Raw genomic sequence first — 15,034 nt, 5'->3', positions numbered from 1 at the left:
TTAAAAGGTAGCTTCTAGATACATCTTTTACATTATTTTGCTTTGAAAATACTGAGGATAAAGGAAACAAAATTATCCCAGAAAAGAAAGAAGCAAGTGTCTGCTGGCTTCCTAAGTCATTGGCAACTCTGATCATCCACTTCCCCTTCTTTCTGTTAGCCTTGCTTCTTGACAATCTCTTGCTAAACAACATTAGAGCCTAAGCCTACAGATGAGTTGAGGATAAGTTAGGAAAACAAAAATAGCTATCACACTGCAGACAGGACACCATAAAAACCAAGAGGAATCAGAGAGCACTTGCCCAGCCATGTGTGCAGACAAAGTGTCCTTGTGGAAGAGCGATTTGTGAAAAGGGCGTGAGATTTGTACCAGTTGCTAGTTATGTGATTCCGAGTAAGGAATTTAGCATCTTGGAGTTTTAGAGGTCTCATTTCTAAAATAAAGGTAATAATATCTACTGGAAAGTCACTGGAAGTTTTTAAAGTGAATGCTTTTGAAAACCCTGGCAAAGAGTGACCACGTATTGCTGTTGTTAATTTTATGACATGATCACACACAGGTGAGAGAAGCACACAGCCTACAATACTCATTCCACAGGCAGGTAAGGAAGAGCTGACACCACCCTAGGATACACTGAGGTTCTCAGCCTACTGCCCATGACTTCAGGGTGATCCAAAGAGACACTAAAACATTCTGAGTGAAGCAAGAAAATGTTGGGTTTCTCATTTACTCACGAATTTGGGACCCTGGAATATAAAGGTGTGGACTCCAAGCTCTCATAAAAAGTAAAGGCAGAACCTAGACTCTCTTTAGGAATTTGGGTGCTTTGTTCCATGGCATTTGAATTCCTGACACAGAACTTCCTTATGGGTAGGAGTTTATGTTGTGAAAATATGAAAACAACAAAGGATGCAGAAATTAGAAGCTGCAAATTGAGAAATTAGGGGGTGATCCGGAAAGAGGTGTCTAGAAAAAACTGGATTCAGACCTGAACATCTGCTCCCAATTAAAGTCTCCAATTCTTCTATAAGCAATGACATTAAAAAAAATGCAGTGACATAATATGAAGACTATTTCATTGGTTACTACATTGTCAAATATTCTTTTATTATGTCATTTATACATAACACGAATGAAATAATAAATTGTTTTGATCCACTTTAATAACCCTTTGGGGGCTATTCATAGACTAGCATCAATGTGCAATAAACTGTGATTATGATACTGAACAGGAGTATCACCATTATGCTGTAGAATTCTATGGTTTCTCACTCTACAACTTGGTTACCACGTTCTCTTCTAAGCCACCTTCTTTGCAACATTGCCTCTTAAGAGCAAATGAAGAGGAGAGATGGGAACATTTTAATTAGTCATGATCAAAAGCCCCCATGTGTGCTCCTGGGTTTTATGCACCTTCCAGGCACTTGTCATCTGTGCAAGCTGTTCTAACGTATTCATGCTCTTGCTTCTATTTCCTGCAGGGTCTCCCTGCTATATTCACTAGAGAAAAAGAAAAAGCAGAGCACAACCCAGCTGGGCCCTGCCAATGTAAATTAACAATGTAAACTTGCCCCATGTGGTGGAGATAATTTTATGTGCCATTTCTTCCCCCGATAGTATGAAATATTCACTCTGCTCTCTTTCTTATTGGCGCAGGTGAGCCTGAAAAGACTCATATAAGTTCTACTGGATTTTTGAATATCCAGGCACATGATGGAGAAGGAAAGAACCCATGGCTGGTTGCCCAAGCAGAGATGGGAATGCTCTGGGGCCCTTTGGCTTTGCCTTGGGAGGTGTTTGTCTAGGAATAAGGAAGAAGGAAAGTTTGCACTGCTGTATGTACAGAAGCCCCTTCACCATACTGTCTCACAATCCAAATTATGCATGTTTCAACATGAAACTTGTAATGAGCATGCACAGGGTGAATTTTAATGGGACAGAGGGCATAAACAGAGTAATTCAGGCAGGAATCCAGATGCAACAGCAAAAAACTAAGTAGAAATACACACATATCGCAGGTATTCAATATCACACCTAAGTATGGAGTTACCAATGGCTAGAGATTGTTCCCACACCTCCAACTTAACTCACTGTATCTTACAAGTGTGGGTTTGAGTAGCCCCAGTTTGACAGCCACCACGATGCACTTTGTGATTGGCACTGTATCCTTTGTTTCTTCACAGGGTTTTTCAAGCAATGTCTTATTTCCTATTTCTGTGCTTTCCTTTAGCTAAACTCTTCCATAATGTGTTTTGTTAAAGGTGTTTGACTTCTTTCAGCTGTATTCTTCAGAATGGACAATCACAGGTCAATGGGCTAGGAAGAGGCTAGTTTGAGTACATATTTGGTAAGAGGTCTGTGATTCTCATCAAATATGGAAAGCATGAGGCCAGCTGGTGAAGGGTCTTCAAGCTCTTGGGGAAGGATGGGGAGACCACTGTTTGGTCTAGGCTCTGCCCCCACCAATGTGTGTAACCTTGGGCATCTCCCTTTGCTGATCCCAGCTTCAGATTCCTCATCTGTAAAATGAAGGATTGAGCTAAAAAGTTGCTGAAGGTTATTATACCTGACACTCAAGCATGCTGTGTCATGCAAATGACCCTTTCCTCATCTATCACACTCCAGATCATTAGGTGCGGTCCCAGATAGAGCGGTTTGGAGGTGAGCTTCCAGAGACTCCAAAGTTTGTTGGGGAGCTGCCTCAGTCCTGTGCTGCAGGTGTCCCCAGTGCAGGCACAGGTGGGTGGCAGCAGCTGTTGGGGACCAGGTAGTCATGTTTAGCTAAGGCCACTGCCTTTGTTCTGTTTCTTGCAAGTCCCAGAGATGTGTCTAGTCACTGAACCATGTGTGTGGTGAATGAGGGAAGTGGACAAATGGAATCAAACAAAAGCACACTTACATACCTGGCTCTATCTTTCCCTCTATTTTCTGTGTGTTTCAGACGCAGTCTTGCTCTGCCGCCCAGGCTGGAGTGCAGTGGTACAATCTTAACTCACTGCAACCTTTGCCTCCGGGGTTCAAGTGATTCTCCTGCCTCAGCCTACCAAGTAGCTGGGACTACAGGCTCATGCCACCATGCCCAGCTAACGTTTTTGTATTTTTGGTAGAGACGGGATTTTGCCATGTTGGCCAGGCTGGTCTTGAACTCCTGACCTCAGGTGATCCACCCACCTTGGCCTCCCTAAGTGCTGGGATTACAGGCGTGAGCCACCACACTTGGCCTCTCTCTACCTTTTAAGTTATATTTACGTACATAAAAGCGAAAAGAATTGTGAAATTAACACTCATGTATCTATCTTTCAGCGTCAACTCATGGACAACTCATTCATGATCAATCAATGATCAACTCATGGCCAATCTTGTTTCTTCTAGACCTCCAACCACTCTGCTGCCTTACTTCCCTCAGATTTTTCTTTTGTAGGGGGGGCATTCAATTTAACAGTTATAGTGAGATGTAAGTCAGATAGCATTCAATTCACCCGTTTAGAGTACACAATCCTTCCGATTAATTTTTGAATTGATAAATAAAATTGTATATTTTTATGGTATACAACATGATGTTTTGATACATGTATACATTGTGGAATGGCTCAATTAAGCTAATTAACATATTATTTACCTCATATATTCATCATTTTATTTGTGGTGGGAACTTTTTCTTTTTTAAAAAAATGATATATAATAGTTATACATATTTTAGAGGTACATGTGATATTTTGATACCTATACACAATGTGTAATGATCAAATAAGAGTAATTGGGATATCCATCACCTCAAGCATTTATCTTTAAAATCTACTCTCTTAGCAATTTTCAAGTATATATTATTATTACCTATAGTCACCATGTAGAATAGATCTCCTGTATTTATTCCTCCTCTCTAATTCAAATTTTGTTTTTTATTTATTTTTATTTTTATTTTTTTGAGATGGAGTCTTGCTCTGCCACCCAGGCTGGAGTACAGAGGTCCGAACTTGGCTCACTGCAACCTCCACCTTCCAGGTTCAAGTGATTCTCCTGCCTCAGCCTCCCGAGTAGCTGGGATTACAGGCATGTGCCACCACGCCCGGCTAATTTTTGTATTTTTAGTAGAGACGGGGTTTCACCATGTTGGCTAGGCTGATCTCAAACTCCTGACCTCAAGTGATCTTCCCACCTCGGCCTCCTCAGGTGCTGGGATTATAGGCATGAGCCACAGTGCCTGGCTGTCTAATTCAAATTTTGTATGCTTTGACCAACTCCTCAGATACTATTGAAGTACATCCCAGATAACAAACCATTTCATCCATAGATATTTCAGTATATCCTCTAAAAGACAAGGATTCTCCTTTTAAAATAGAACCATGATATTATTACCCCACAAAAAAGTTATTTCTCAACACCATCAAATATCTTGTCAATCTTTATATTTCCTTAGTTTCCCATAATTTAGAAGCTTGTTTATTTGAGTTGCCTGGACCTATCTCTTAATAATGTTAATGTTCCTGATAAAAACTCTCCCCTCCAGCCATATTGGTCCACTAAATGTCCTTCTGAAAACTGAACACATCCACATCTCTGATTCTACAGTGCCCCTTCCAACCCTTCACCCCCTGAGCATCCATCTCTTTTCTACCTTTTAAAATCCCTTGTAATTTTTAAGGCATGGTTAAAACCACATCATGCTCATAAGAAGACCTCCTAATCATCACCCTAACAAAGAGAAAGCCCTCTACCTCAACCCTAGAGTATTTCATGTTTTGCTTCAGTTTTTACATTTATTGCCTGGTAGAGTTGATTGGTTTTCTACATAGACAAATTAGTATTCCAGTTTGATTTTAAGTTCTTTGTGTGTCATGACTTGCTGTTTTTTGAATTTCCCTACAACTATTAGCAAAGTATTTTAGATATAATTGGTGTTCAAAGTGTCCACTAATTGATTAATTTACCTTTTGCTAGGTACAGGGACAAAGACTTTTCTTGTGAGAAGTGATGAGCTTAGATTCTTATGCTCCTTTGTAAACACTCTAACCACGTTATGAAAATAATTTTTCCAGCTTAAAGACTCATTAGGAAACTTGGGGAGGCTGTGTGGGAGGTTGTTCAGAAAAGGATCTTCCCCAAAGAAAGCAAATTTGTGAGGTCCAGATGAATGAAAGAATGGACTTCCAGCCTTTGGGGCAATGGATATGGGAGGGCTAAAGACAGGCATCCATCTGGTCATATTGACTGGATCAACAGTGTGAAACGCAAGTCTAAGGCATCTCTTCAGCTGGTGAGAAGTTCAAGGAAATTCAGAAAGAGAATCCATTAAATTTGAGTGTGTGGCAGAAGATGAGAGATCTTGTTTTCCATAATATAATATCAAAACCCCATTGGGTTTCTCAAATATATTTCCTGAATGATGGCAACCCTCAGTAATTACAGAATGGCTAGAAACCAAAGGGTGTTCTCTAACACACACACACGCACACACACACACAGAACAAATGCGTGTGCTTGTGTACTTGCATTGGTAGTGATGGGTAGAGGCACCTGAGGCTTCAATGAAAGGGGAGTGGTGAGAGAAAGAGAGCAATATATACATTTAAGGGCAGCAGTATGCTAGGGACTTTCAACCTTGCGCTCACCATTCTTTGGAGACTTATTGATGTGCCTTGAGGAAGCAGTATTGCTTCATTAGGCAGAAGTCGTATGATTTTCTTAGGGACCAAATAAAGAAGAAGATCATTCACAGATTTTCTTTTTTCTTTTACAAGAAGATTCAGAGGAGACATCTGAGAGTCTTCATCAGCACAGAGTAGAATCAGCTTTTAATTATTTACATCTTATCCAAATTATAAGATGCATATTAAGCACTCTTTGTTACGCGTGTTGCTATACTTCCTCTGAAAAGCATTATCCCAGGATCTGGCTCAAGTCTTATTCAGATCATTCAGAATGGGATGAACAATAAATATTTGATGGCATTCTTCCTACAGTCTTTTGAAACCAATTCTGAGGAGCCCCCAGGGTGTTAACAGTGATCAAATTATGAAACAAACCATTTTTTCACTTGTAACAGAAAGTTCCTGGCTTCCTGAACAGGAATGAGGTAAAACTCTGAGGTCACATCGGACTACCTCTTACAAAAAGGCTGTTGTGTCTGTACCTCTTGTGTGCCAGAAGGCAGATGAAGAGCACAGACAAATCTGAGGATAAAATATGCCCTTGTACCAACTAAAAATATGTTTAAAAAGTCTGCCTGAAGAGATCTTGAGAACAAAACTATCCAGATTCTTTACAATGTTTACTCAAATTTGTAGGTCAAGGTGAAATGATTGTGGGCCAAGGTAGTTGAGAGGAATGGTACAAATAAGGCAATTAACATAGAAAGGCTTTCAAATAGAATCTAATCAGCAAAATTCACAGGAGTATTTAGAACTAATTATAACATATGTTAGAATAATTATCTGAAGTCACAACTGATATTATAGTTATTTAAATATCAATTACCATCACAGATTTTGCAGTTATCAGTAAAAGCTACAGAGTCACATCAAATTTCTTGAAGCTAAATTTATACTCATTATAAAACTTGGAACTTTTACTATGCCCCAGAGCTTTATAAAATGAGAGACACAAGCCACTTGTTGCTGTTGCTATGAGACAAATGTTTACATCACACATTTCTATAGAAGGAAGAAAAATGACAGGTTCTTACCAAGTAATCATCAGGCTTGATACCAAAAAGTTCTCTGAAATATCGGAATGCTAATGGAGCGTATGTCTTAAATCTAAAGTCTGGGTAGTGATGTGCTGGGGTCAGATTGCTCCCTTCGCTGAAGTCAAAATATTAAAAAGAGAGAGAAAGAAAGAACACATTAGCAAGGACAATTTTGACCACAAATTGTAGCTCTATTAGTCCTGGGTCAATGTTATCTCTAGAAAAATCATCCCCTGAGAGCGGGTTTCTCAAAGTTCATGTCATAAAGGCCAATGATAACCAGGCAGAATAAGACATTAGTTAGTGAGGTCACTCCGTGCAGGCTTTCCCTGTCAATCAGTGTCACCTGCCTGAAAATTCATTTATCCCCTTGTGCCTTCTTCCTGGGAAGATCACTCCATTATCACCAGTGTAACCACATTGTAATGCTTTGGGTAAAAGATCTAGGCCTTAGAGTGTGGAGCAATTTCAAAAATGCATTTTTTTAACCACGAATTTTGGATATTTGACAAACATTGTTAACCAGGGATAAGTGAAATAATTCTTAAAACATCCTACCAACAGAGAGAACCATCACACGGAATAGGACCCCAATCTGAACTCTTTTATTTACATTTTCCAAAAAAGGAGACCTCACATATTTAAAAAATTTAAAACCTGATTTCCATTCCTCAATATATCATTATCTTCTTTTCCTTTTTCTGAGTTCATTTTGAAAAATTATACACAATATTTATGATATATAAAATGTACAAAGAATAAACCAGTGAATATCAATGAATCCAAAATGCTGCTTAAGACATAAAACATTATCCATACAGTTGAAGCCCCTTCTGTACTTTTTACTGGTCAGATCCATAGAGGGATCCGCTGGCCTAAATGTTGATGTTTATCAATCTCATCCTTTTTATTCTTTGACTCCATACAATATTACCTAATACATGAGCTCAGTCAAACCACCTAAGCCACTCATTCTGAAATTTTTCAGTGTTTTTGTTCTTAAAATTTTCAGAAAAATTAGAACAATGCAATAGAATTTTATGTAAAGGTTCAAAATCCCTTTGATCTACATTCTAGGTGGGACATTGAGAGCCTATGCAAGTTTATCATGGTCTGCTTTTTATGGATACCACACAAAAAGGACTGGGCAAATGACAAAGGCTTTCAGCACAGAATAAACACTTTGGATCTACTACAGTTTCAGTCGTTGAGATCAATCAGATTCTTGCATCAATGCCTGGCACATAGCAGACACTCAATAAGTATTTGTTGAGTGAAGGAATGAGTCTTCAACATAATGTTAACAGAGAAGATTTGATTATTACATGGAATTTACATTAGAAAATCAATATGTAAGGCAGAAATTCAGCATAGTCACAGGTCACCCTTGAAAACTATTTAGGAAGTATCTATTCAATATAACCAATGCAACTAGTTTTTCCTCCTGCACGATTACAGATGACTGTTTTTTTTTTGTTTTGTTTTTTTGCTGAGTACCAGAGGATGGAGCTGGCTTGTGTTGTTAGGGGTCAGCACCATATAATAAATGGTTATCTTGAAAGGCTAGGATTACACTCAGGCAGCAGCAGGGCTACACACTAGGAGAGTGACACAGGGACTAAGACTGCCTGAGAGAAGAGCAGTCACATCGTAAGGAATGACCTCCAAATCATCCACTCATTCAAATGGTTATTGTTTCTCTAAGCAAGCATAGTTGAATATTCAGTATGCATGATGCCCCAGTGCTGTATCCAAACATTTTCTCTTTCTATATTTTGGGATTTAGGAGGGGATTAAATCCCATGGGACTGTCAAAAGGAATGATTCTGGAACTTATATGGCATGTAATAATTTATTAATATAAATGTAGATTATATAGAAATAAAGGGTAAAAGCAAAGAGGCTCAAAGAGACCTATAACATCCTTCCTCACTTTTGCAAGCGAGTAAAAATAACCACAAGGCCTTAGGTTCTGAAGCAGGCTGCTTTCAGTGGGCTAAGAGTGTTGCCAATTTCTTCTCTCTTTTTCACCTTCTATCTCATACAAAGTAACTCATTCTACTGGAGCAGATTTCCTTCAACATTCAAAGAGGTAAGATAAAACACCCATGTTCCACCTAAATGGAGTTTCTCATTTTGTTGCAGTTTTGGGCCCAAGATTTTATCAGAGAGGATGCTGCATTTACTATTATTATTTTCATTTTGGGTTAATTCTGAGCTCCTTGGATTATTCATCTTTCCCTGAAGTTTCCATTAATTATAATAATTTTCCTTGGGTTCACATCTCTCTGACTACTGTGATTTATTCAGTTATGGTATAAAACGATAGTGTTAGGTTTCCCTGGAGGTGAGACAGACACACAGACACACGTACACCCATACACACAAGAATGCTCATGTACACACAGCAGAGCAGCTTCAGGTAGAGACGGGGAACATTTATTTCCTTAGGCGTACAGAAATAATAATAGGTATTTGGTCATTTAAAAAAACCACTAAATCATTCCATGAAAAAGAATTAAATCTAGCTATCTTTGGGCCATATTAAGATATGGAGAAGTATGGGCCAACTGTGAGGCAGGCTTACTTACATGGGATAATCAAGAAATTATATTTGTATAAACAGAGAAAATGAAAAGGAGTGGGCATAATACTTAATGGAGGCATCATACAGAATGGATGTTGCTTCATGGTGTAATTAACATACAGGAAATAACAATTAATTGCTGAGGTTACACACTCTTGAACCTCTGTATTTGCATGAATGGAAAGGAAAATTCTCAAATAGTGCCATCTGTAAATTAGGTTCATAGTACATCAAAACTTTTTGTTTGTTTTCTCTCCTAGTAGGTTTTATTTTATGGCTTCTGTTTTCCTTTGGTTAATATTAAGACTGGGCTGTACTCTCTTAAGTCCTACTGGATACACTGTGTGGTAGTTAAGATGATGGATTTTATAGTCCAGGGAGACCTGGGTTCAAGTTGTCTCTGTTATTTAAAAGCTGAGTTTCACGAGGCCCAGTACAGAACCTCTACAAATTAAGTGGCTTAGTAAATGAAAAGGTGAAAGGTAAAGTACTTTGAGTGCAGGGAGCCCTTAACACATTTGGATGATTGAGACTATCTAGGAAACAGCCCTGAGCTAAACACTTCACATGAGGAATGTATTGAAAAAGTAGTTAAAAAAAATAAGAAAAATAAATGCCAAAATGGGAAAATATTTACAACTCATATCACAGACAATGGGCTAATCTCCTAATATAAAGAGCTCCAATGAACTGCATAGAAGTCCAAAAAGTCCAGCCTGGGTAACATGGTGAAACCCTGTCTCTATGAAAAATACAAAAATTTGCTGGGCATGGTGGTGCACATCTGTAGTCCCGGCTGTTTGGTGGGCTGAGGCAGACGGATCGCTTGAGCCCAGGAAGTTGAAGCTGCAGTGAGCCGAGGTCGCGCCACTGCACTCCAGCCTGGGCAACAGAGCAAGACCCTGTCTCAGACAAAAAAAAAAAAAAAAAGATCAAAAAGTTAACTTAAAAAAATAGCTGATGATATGATCAGGCACTTCACAGAAATGAAAAGATATGACTCAAACATAAGATGCTTAACCTCATTCATAAAATAAATGTCACCGAGAGACCATTTTACCTGGGAGATGGGTGAAAATCCACGACTGTGATGTAGCTTGAGGGGAAATGGTATTCTGAAATATTGTTAGTGGGAATGTAAATTGAGATTTTTTTTCCCCATGAAGGACATTTTCACAACTTCTATCAAAATTACAAACATGTAACTCCTTGATCCATCCAATGCATGCCTATGTTATCCTATGGATAAACTAGCATTTGTCCAAAACAATATATGTGAACATGGTTACTCATTATGGTAACCTGGATGGCCTTCAGGAGAGAACTTGTCTAATTAATTATGATTCAGCTACACAATGGAATTCTACGTGGTATTAAGAAAAGAATAAGGGTGCTTATTATGTACTGACATGGCAAGATCTCTAAGATAAATTGTTAAGTGGATGAAACATGATGCAGAATGCTGTGTAGGGGATGTCACCACTTGCATAAAAAAGAAAACAAATATTCTTTTGGCATGCATATACATAAAAAATCCTTGAAGGAAAAAACAGCCACAAGTAACAGTGATAACTGGAGCTGGACACTGAAAAAAAGGCACAGGGACAAAAGGAACTCTTCACAGTATTCCTTTTAAGAACAGGACAAGCCTTGCTATGTATTATCATTCACAAAATTAAATAAATTTTAAAAGTTAGAGGTTAAAAGCCATAAACTGATTCCTCTTCCCCCAAACTGAGCCTTCCGTGCTCAGCACCACAGCAGAAGGTTTGTTTACCTCTGCATATTTAAGCTGTTCCAATGAATAACAAATACCAGCTTGACATGAATGAAGCTCTAGTGAAGGAAATGCAAATTAATGAGATCGCTGGCCCCTGCTGGGCCCGGATATTTGTCAGGGGAGCACGAGTGCAGAGAACAAAACAGCAAGTCCAGTGAAGGTCAGCCAGCAGGCAACAACCTTGGTTCTCTGAGGCCCCACGCTGGCACATTTACTCTGTGTAGATGTGGGTGCCAGCCCACAGACGTTCAGCACAGAATCTCCACAGCACAGGTACCAAGCGCTTAGCAACTTCCAGCATGGCAGAACTGCCAACATTCAAACACAATGACTGCAATCAACGTTTGCCTCCTGAAGTCCACAGGCTTTCCTTGCCTGAGACTGGGGTTACCTGTTGAGTAACTATGCTCAGCATCCAGACTTAGCAAAAATGAAGTCAGAAAAAGAGTAGACCTCCTCACAGTTTAAGATTTACCTTATATTTCTTCAGTGCACTTATGTAGGGTGTGGAAAAAAAAAAAACCACTCGACAACTGACTTTCTTGTCTTGGCGTAAGTTGAAGCTTTGGAAATCTCAGCTAGGGGGTTTTGAGCAGTGGTTCTAGATGCTTGGATCCCATGGGCCAGTAAAATTTCGACAACAAAAGTTTGGAATCCAACCTTAGATTTCCAACGTTATTTTGCCAAGTAAGAACCTAAACAATTAATTAAGCACACGTTACAATCCCTATCACATCAGGGCATTTTTTAGCTCCAAAAAAGGAGAAAGAAATTTCAAATAAAGAACAGAAGTTTCTCTGTCCTCTTCCCCACTTATTCACTAAGAAGCAGTTAAAGTTCAATCACAGACCAGCTCTGGCATTCTGATATTCACCTCTTCTGAGGCAAGTTCATTTTTAAGGCCAACGCTACTGCTTGTCTTAGTCTAAAAATACATATATCTTAATGGCAACGTATGTTCAGAATTACACAATGTTGAAGCTTGAGGAAGCATTAGCCACCATCTGGAATTCCCCATTTAGCAGATAAATCATAGTTCAGGGAGGGAAAATAATGGCCCAAACTGATCAGGAACAAACAAGATTGGGAGATGAGACTCACATCAGAACAGTAGAAAAGTCACAAGCAGATAGGAATGGCTTAACTTAGATTGATGTTCCTCTGTTAATCCTCCTTTTCAGGATTCTGTTACAAGTTTCAGGGGTTTCTCCCTGCCCAAATATCCCAATTACTTCCACATGAGGCCCTCACACCACAGGGGCTGGTGGGTAGAATTTCACTTACAGAAGCTTTGGTCAGCTGGTGTTCTCCTCTCTATGTACTAATAACAACACAGCTTTGTTTATGGGGTTTTAGAGCCTGATGACCAAGTGCTAGTTTTGGTGGCACTGGACTGAGAGATGTGGTGGTAAGCAATGGGGTAAAACTAATTTAGCATCTCAAAGACAACAAAAGGGGACCAGTTTTGGAGCTGAGACTCAGAGCTTTCTTGTCTCTAGAGCAGCATTTTCCATTTAGTGAGCTTTGTTTATTTCAAATTGTAACCAAACCATCAGTAGTGGCTCTGGGGACTTTTGACAAAACTAGTACTTACACAACTCCTGGGTGATAGCGGTCAGTGTCGCTAAAGGATGCTAAATGCCCTCACTTTTGTTCAACAAACATGACCTTACCCTCTGTATAACAGGATAAATGAAGGGTGCTTTGTCTTGATGTGCAGACATTAGGAAAGCTTAAGTGGCACTACAGTTGGGTGAATGCCACTACAATCCAGTAACAAACTACTGATGGTACCCAGTCTTCAAGTGGGACCTTCATACACAGCAGTCTGTAAAAGCGGCCTTGAGGTATTATTAATTGCCTCTGCCAATTCAGCCAAGGTGGAGATCCCTTGGTTTCCACATACAATTCTTTATGTAACTAGAGAGAGAGACAGAAATTGGTCCTCTTTTTTGCCAAATTAGATAGTGCTCATGAATGGAAAAACAAAACAAAGCAAAACAAAAGACACACTCCTTGCTGGTGCCAACCTCCTGTTGCTGAGCAGTTCTATGATGGGTACACATGAACTGCATTGTATAAGACGAGGCTGCACCATCTTCAGAGACCAACCAGCTGACAGCCAATCTTTAAAAGTCAGCATCTGAAGACAGCTTAAATTCCCCAATCAAACAGTGCATTCCGGGATGTCATTTACTGGGAACATGTGACATCATCGGTTATATAAACATTAAACCATCCAAGAAGTTATTACCATACTGGAAAACCGTGCTTGAAGATAACTTCAAATAACTTCAAATAAAGTAGAATATTGTATAATATCCAGTGCATGCAATAAATCCTTTATTTTGAGCTAAAGGAAGAGGTATATGGCTTTTATTAATAGGAAATAAGTTTCTCCGCATCCTTACCAATTACACGTTGAACAAAGATATAAAGAGTTTTGATTTGAAGGAGCATCATATTATGGCTTGCCCAGCAGCAGTCACTTCTCATTTTCTCCCAAGAAGACTAAGCTGGCAGCTTTGTCTTCTACCCACATGTACATAAAAACTGGTGCAGAATGTTTGTATAGATCAGGAGTTGGCAATCTTTTTCTTTTTTATTTTTATTTTTATTAAATATAAAGAGATGAGGTATCACTATATTGCCCAGGCTGCTTTCAAACTCCTGAGCTCAAGTGATCCTCCCACCTCGGCCTCCCAAAGTGCTGGGATTACAGGGGTGAGTCACTGCAGCCAGCCTTGGCAATCTTTTTCTATAAAGGGCCAGACAGTATTTCGAGCTCTGTGGGCCATACAGTATTTCGAGCTCTGTGGGCCATACAGTCTCTGTAGCAATTACTCAACTCTGCTGCCATTGTAGATAGCAGCTGCAGACAATTTGTAAATGAATGGATGTGGCTTTATTCCAATTAAACCTTATTTACAAAAACGGGCAGTAAGCGGGGCCTGTCCCATGGGCTGTTGTATGCTGACCCACATGGTATAAGACAGTGGTCCCCAACCTTTTTGGCACCAGGGACCAGTTTTGTGGAAGACAATTTTTCCACAGACAGTGGAAATGGCGGGGGTGGTTTTGGGATGAAACTGTTCCATCTCAGATCATCGGGCATTACATTCTCATAAGGAGCAAACAACCTAGATATCTTGTATGCACAGTTCACAACAGGGTTTGTGCTCCTATGAGAATCTAATGCTGCCAGTGATCTGACAGGAGGCGGAGCTCGCCCTTGTAATACTTGCTTGCCCTCTGCTCACCTGCTGTGCTGCTGGTTTCCTAACAAGCCATGGACTGGTACCTGTCCGCAGCCCAGGGATTGGGAATCCCTGGTATAAGATGGACTTTTGGATAAGTTTATGTCATTATGCCTTGAAATGCAGGCAGTTGGCTAGTTTGTCAAACCTGTAACATTGAGTGATGATATGAGGCAATATTTTATATGAATCTTTGACATATATGTTTGCTTATCATTTAGGATAATGTTTTACCCTTGCCATAGTTTCTTGGAATTCTTTTCCAAAAGGTGGGTATTCCCTGGCTGTCCAAATAAATCCTGAAGTGCACGTGGGTCAAACCCAAGGGCAGTCTGTTTTCTGTAATGATCTTTACATCAGGGTAAACTCCTGTTTTACAAGTGAAGAGATTGAAATATAGGGGCTTTAAAAATTCCTGAGCTGTGTAATTATTCTTGAATATGGAAAGATATTTAAACTTTTACCACCAGCTTTTAAACCATTTTTGCCACTTCCAGGTAAGGTAGTGATAGTGTCTCCTGGAGAACAGATTAGGGCTGGCTCTTAGGGGAACAAAGAAGCAGACTGAGGTCTATAATTCTAAGATAAAAGCTGGACACTTGTTCTGATTCAATAAAGCAGAAATACCATTCCCATGCTTTATTGCCACAATGTAGAGAAAAACAAAACTTTGGGGCCAGCTAACCCTGAGTTAAAATCTTGGCTTTACCATTTACTGGCTGGAT

The 15,034-nt window shown here is 39.5% G+C and overlaps 1 protein-coding gene across 14 annotated transcripts in view; it reads right to left on the bottom strand.

The window, feature by feature from the left end:
- PIP5K1B (phosphatidylinositol-4-phosphate 5-kinase type 1 beta) overlaps window positions 1-15,034 on the bottom strand; it is a 305,504-nt gene that overhangs the window by 127,394 nt on the left and 163,076 nt on the right. For all 14 annotated transcript variants that reach the window (XM_008978414.5, XM_003824756.6, XM_057298699.1 and 11 more), the window contains one exon: window positions 6,683-6,800. In XM_008978414.5, coding sequence (XP_008976662.1) covers window positions 6,683-6,800 — 118 coding nt within the window. The remainder of the gene's footprint in view (window positions 1-6,682; window positions 6,801-15,034) is intronic.

Source organism: Pan paniscus, chromosome 11 (genome assembly GCF_029289425.2).
Source record: "Pan paniscus chromosome 11, NHGRI_mPanPan1-v2.0_pri, whole genome shotgun sequence".
Classification (NCBI taxonomy): Eukaryota; Metazoa; Chordata; class Mammalia; order Primates; family Hominidae; genus Pan; species Pan paniscus.
Note: the sequence above shows the minus strand (reverse complement) of the source record. Positions and strands in the feature narration are given on the sequence as shown.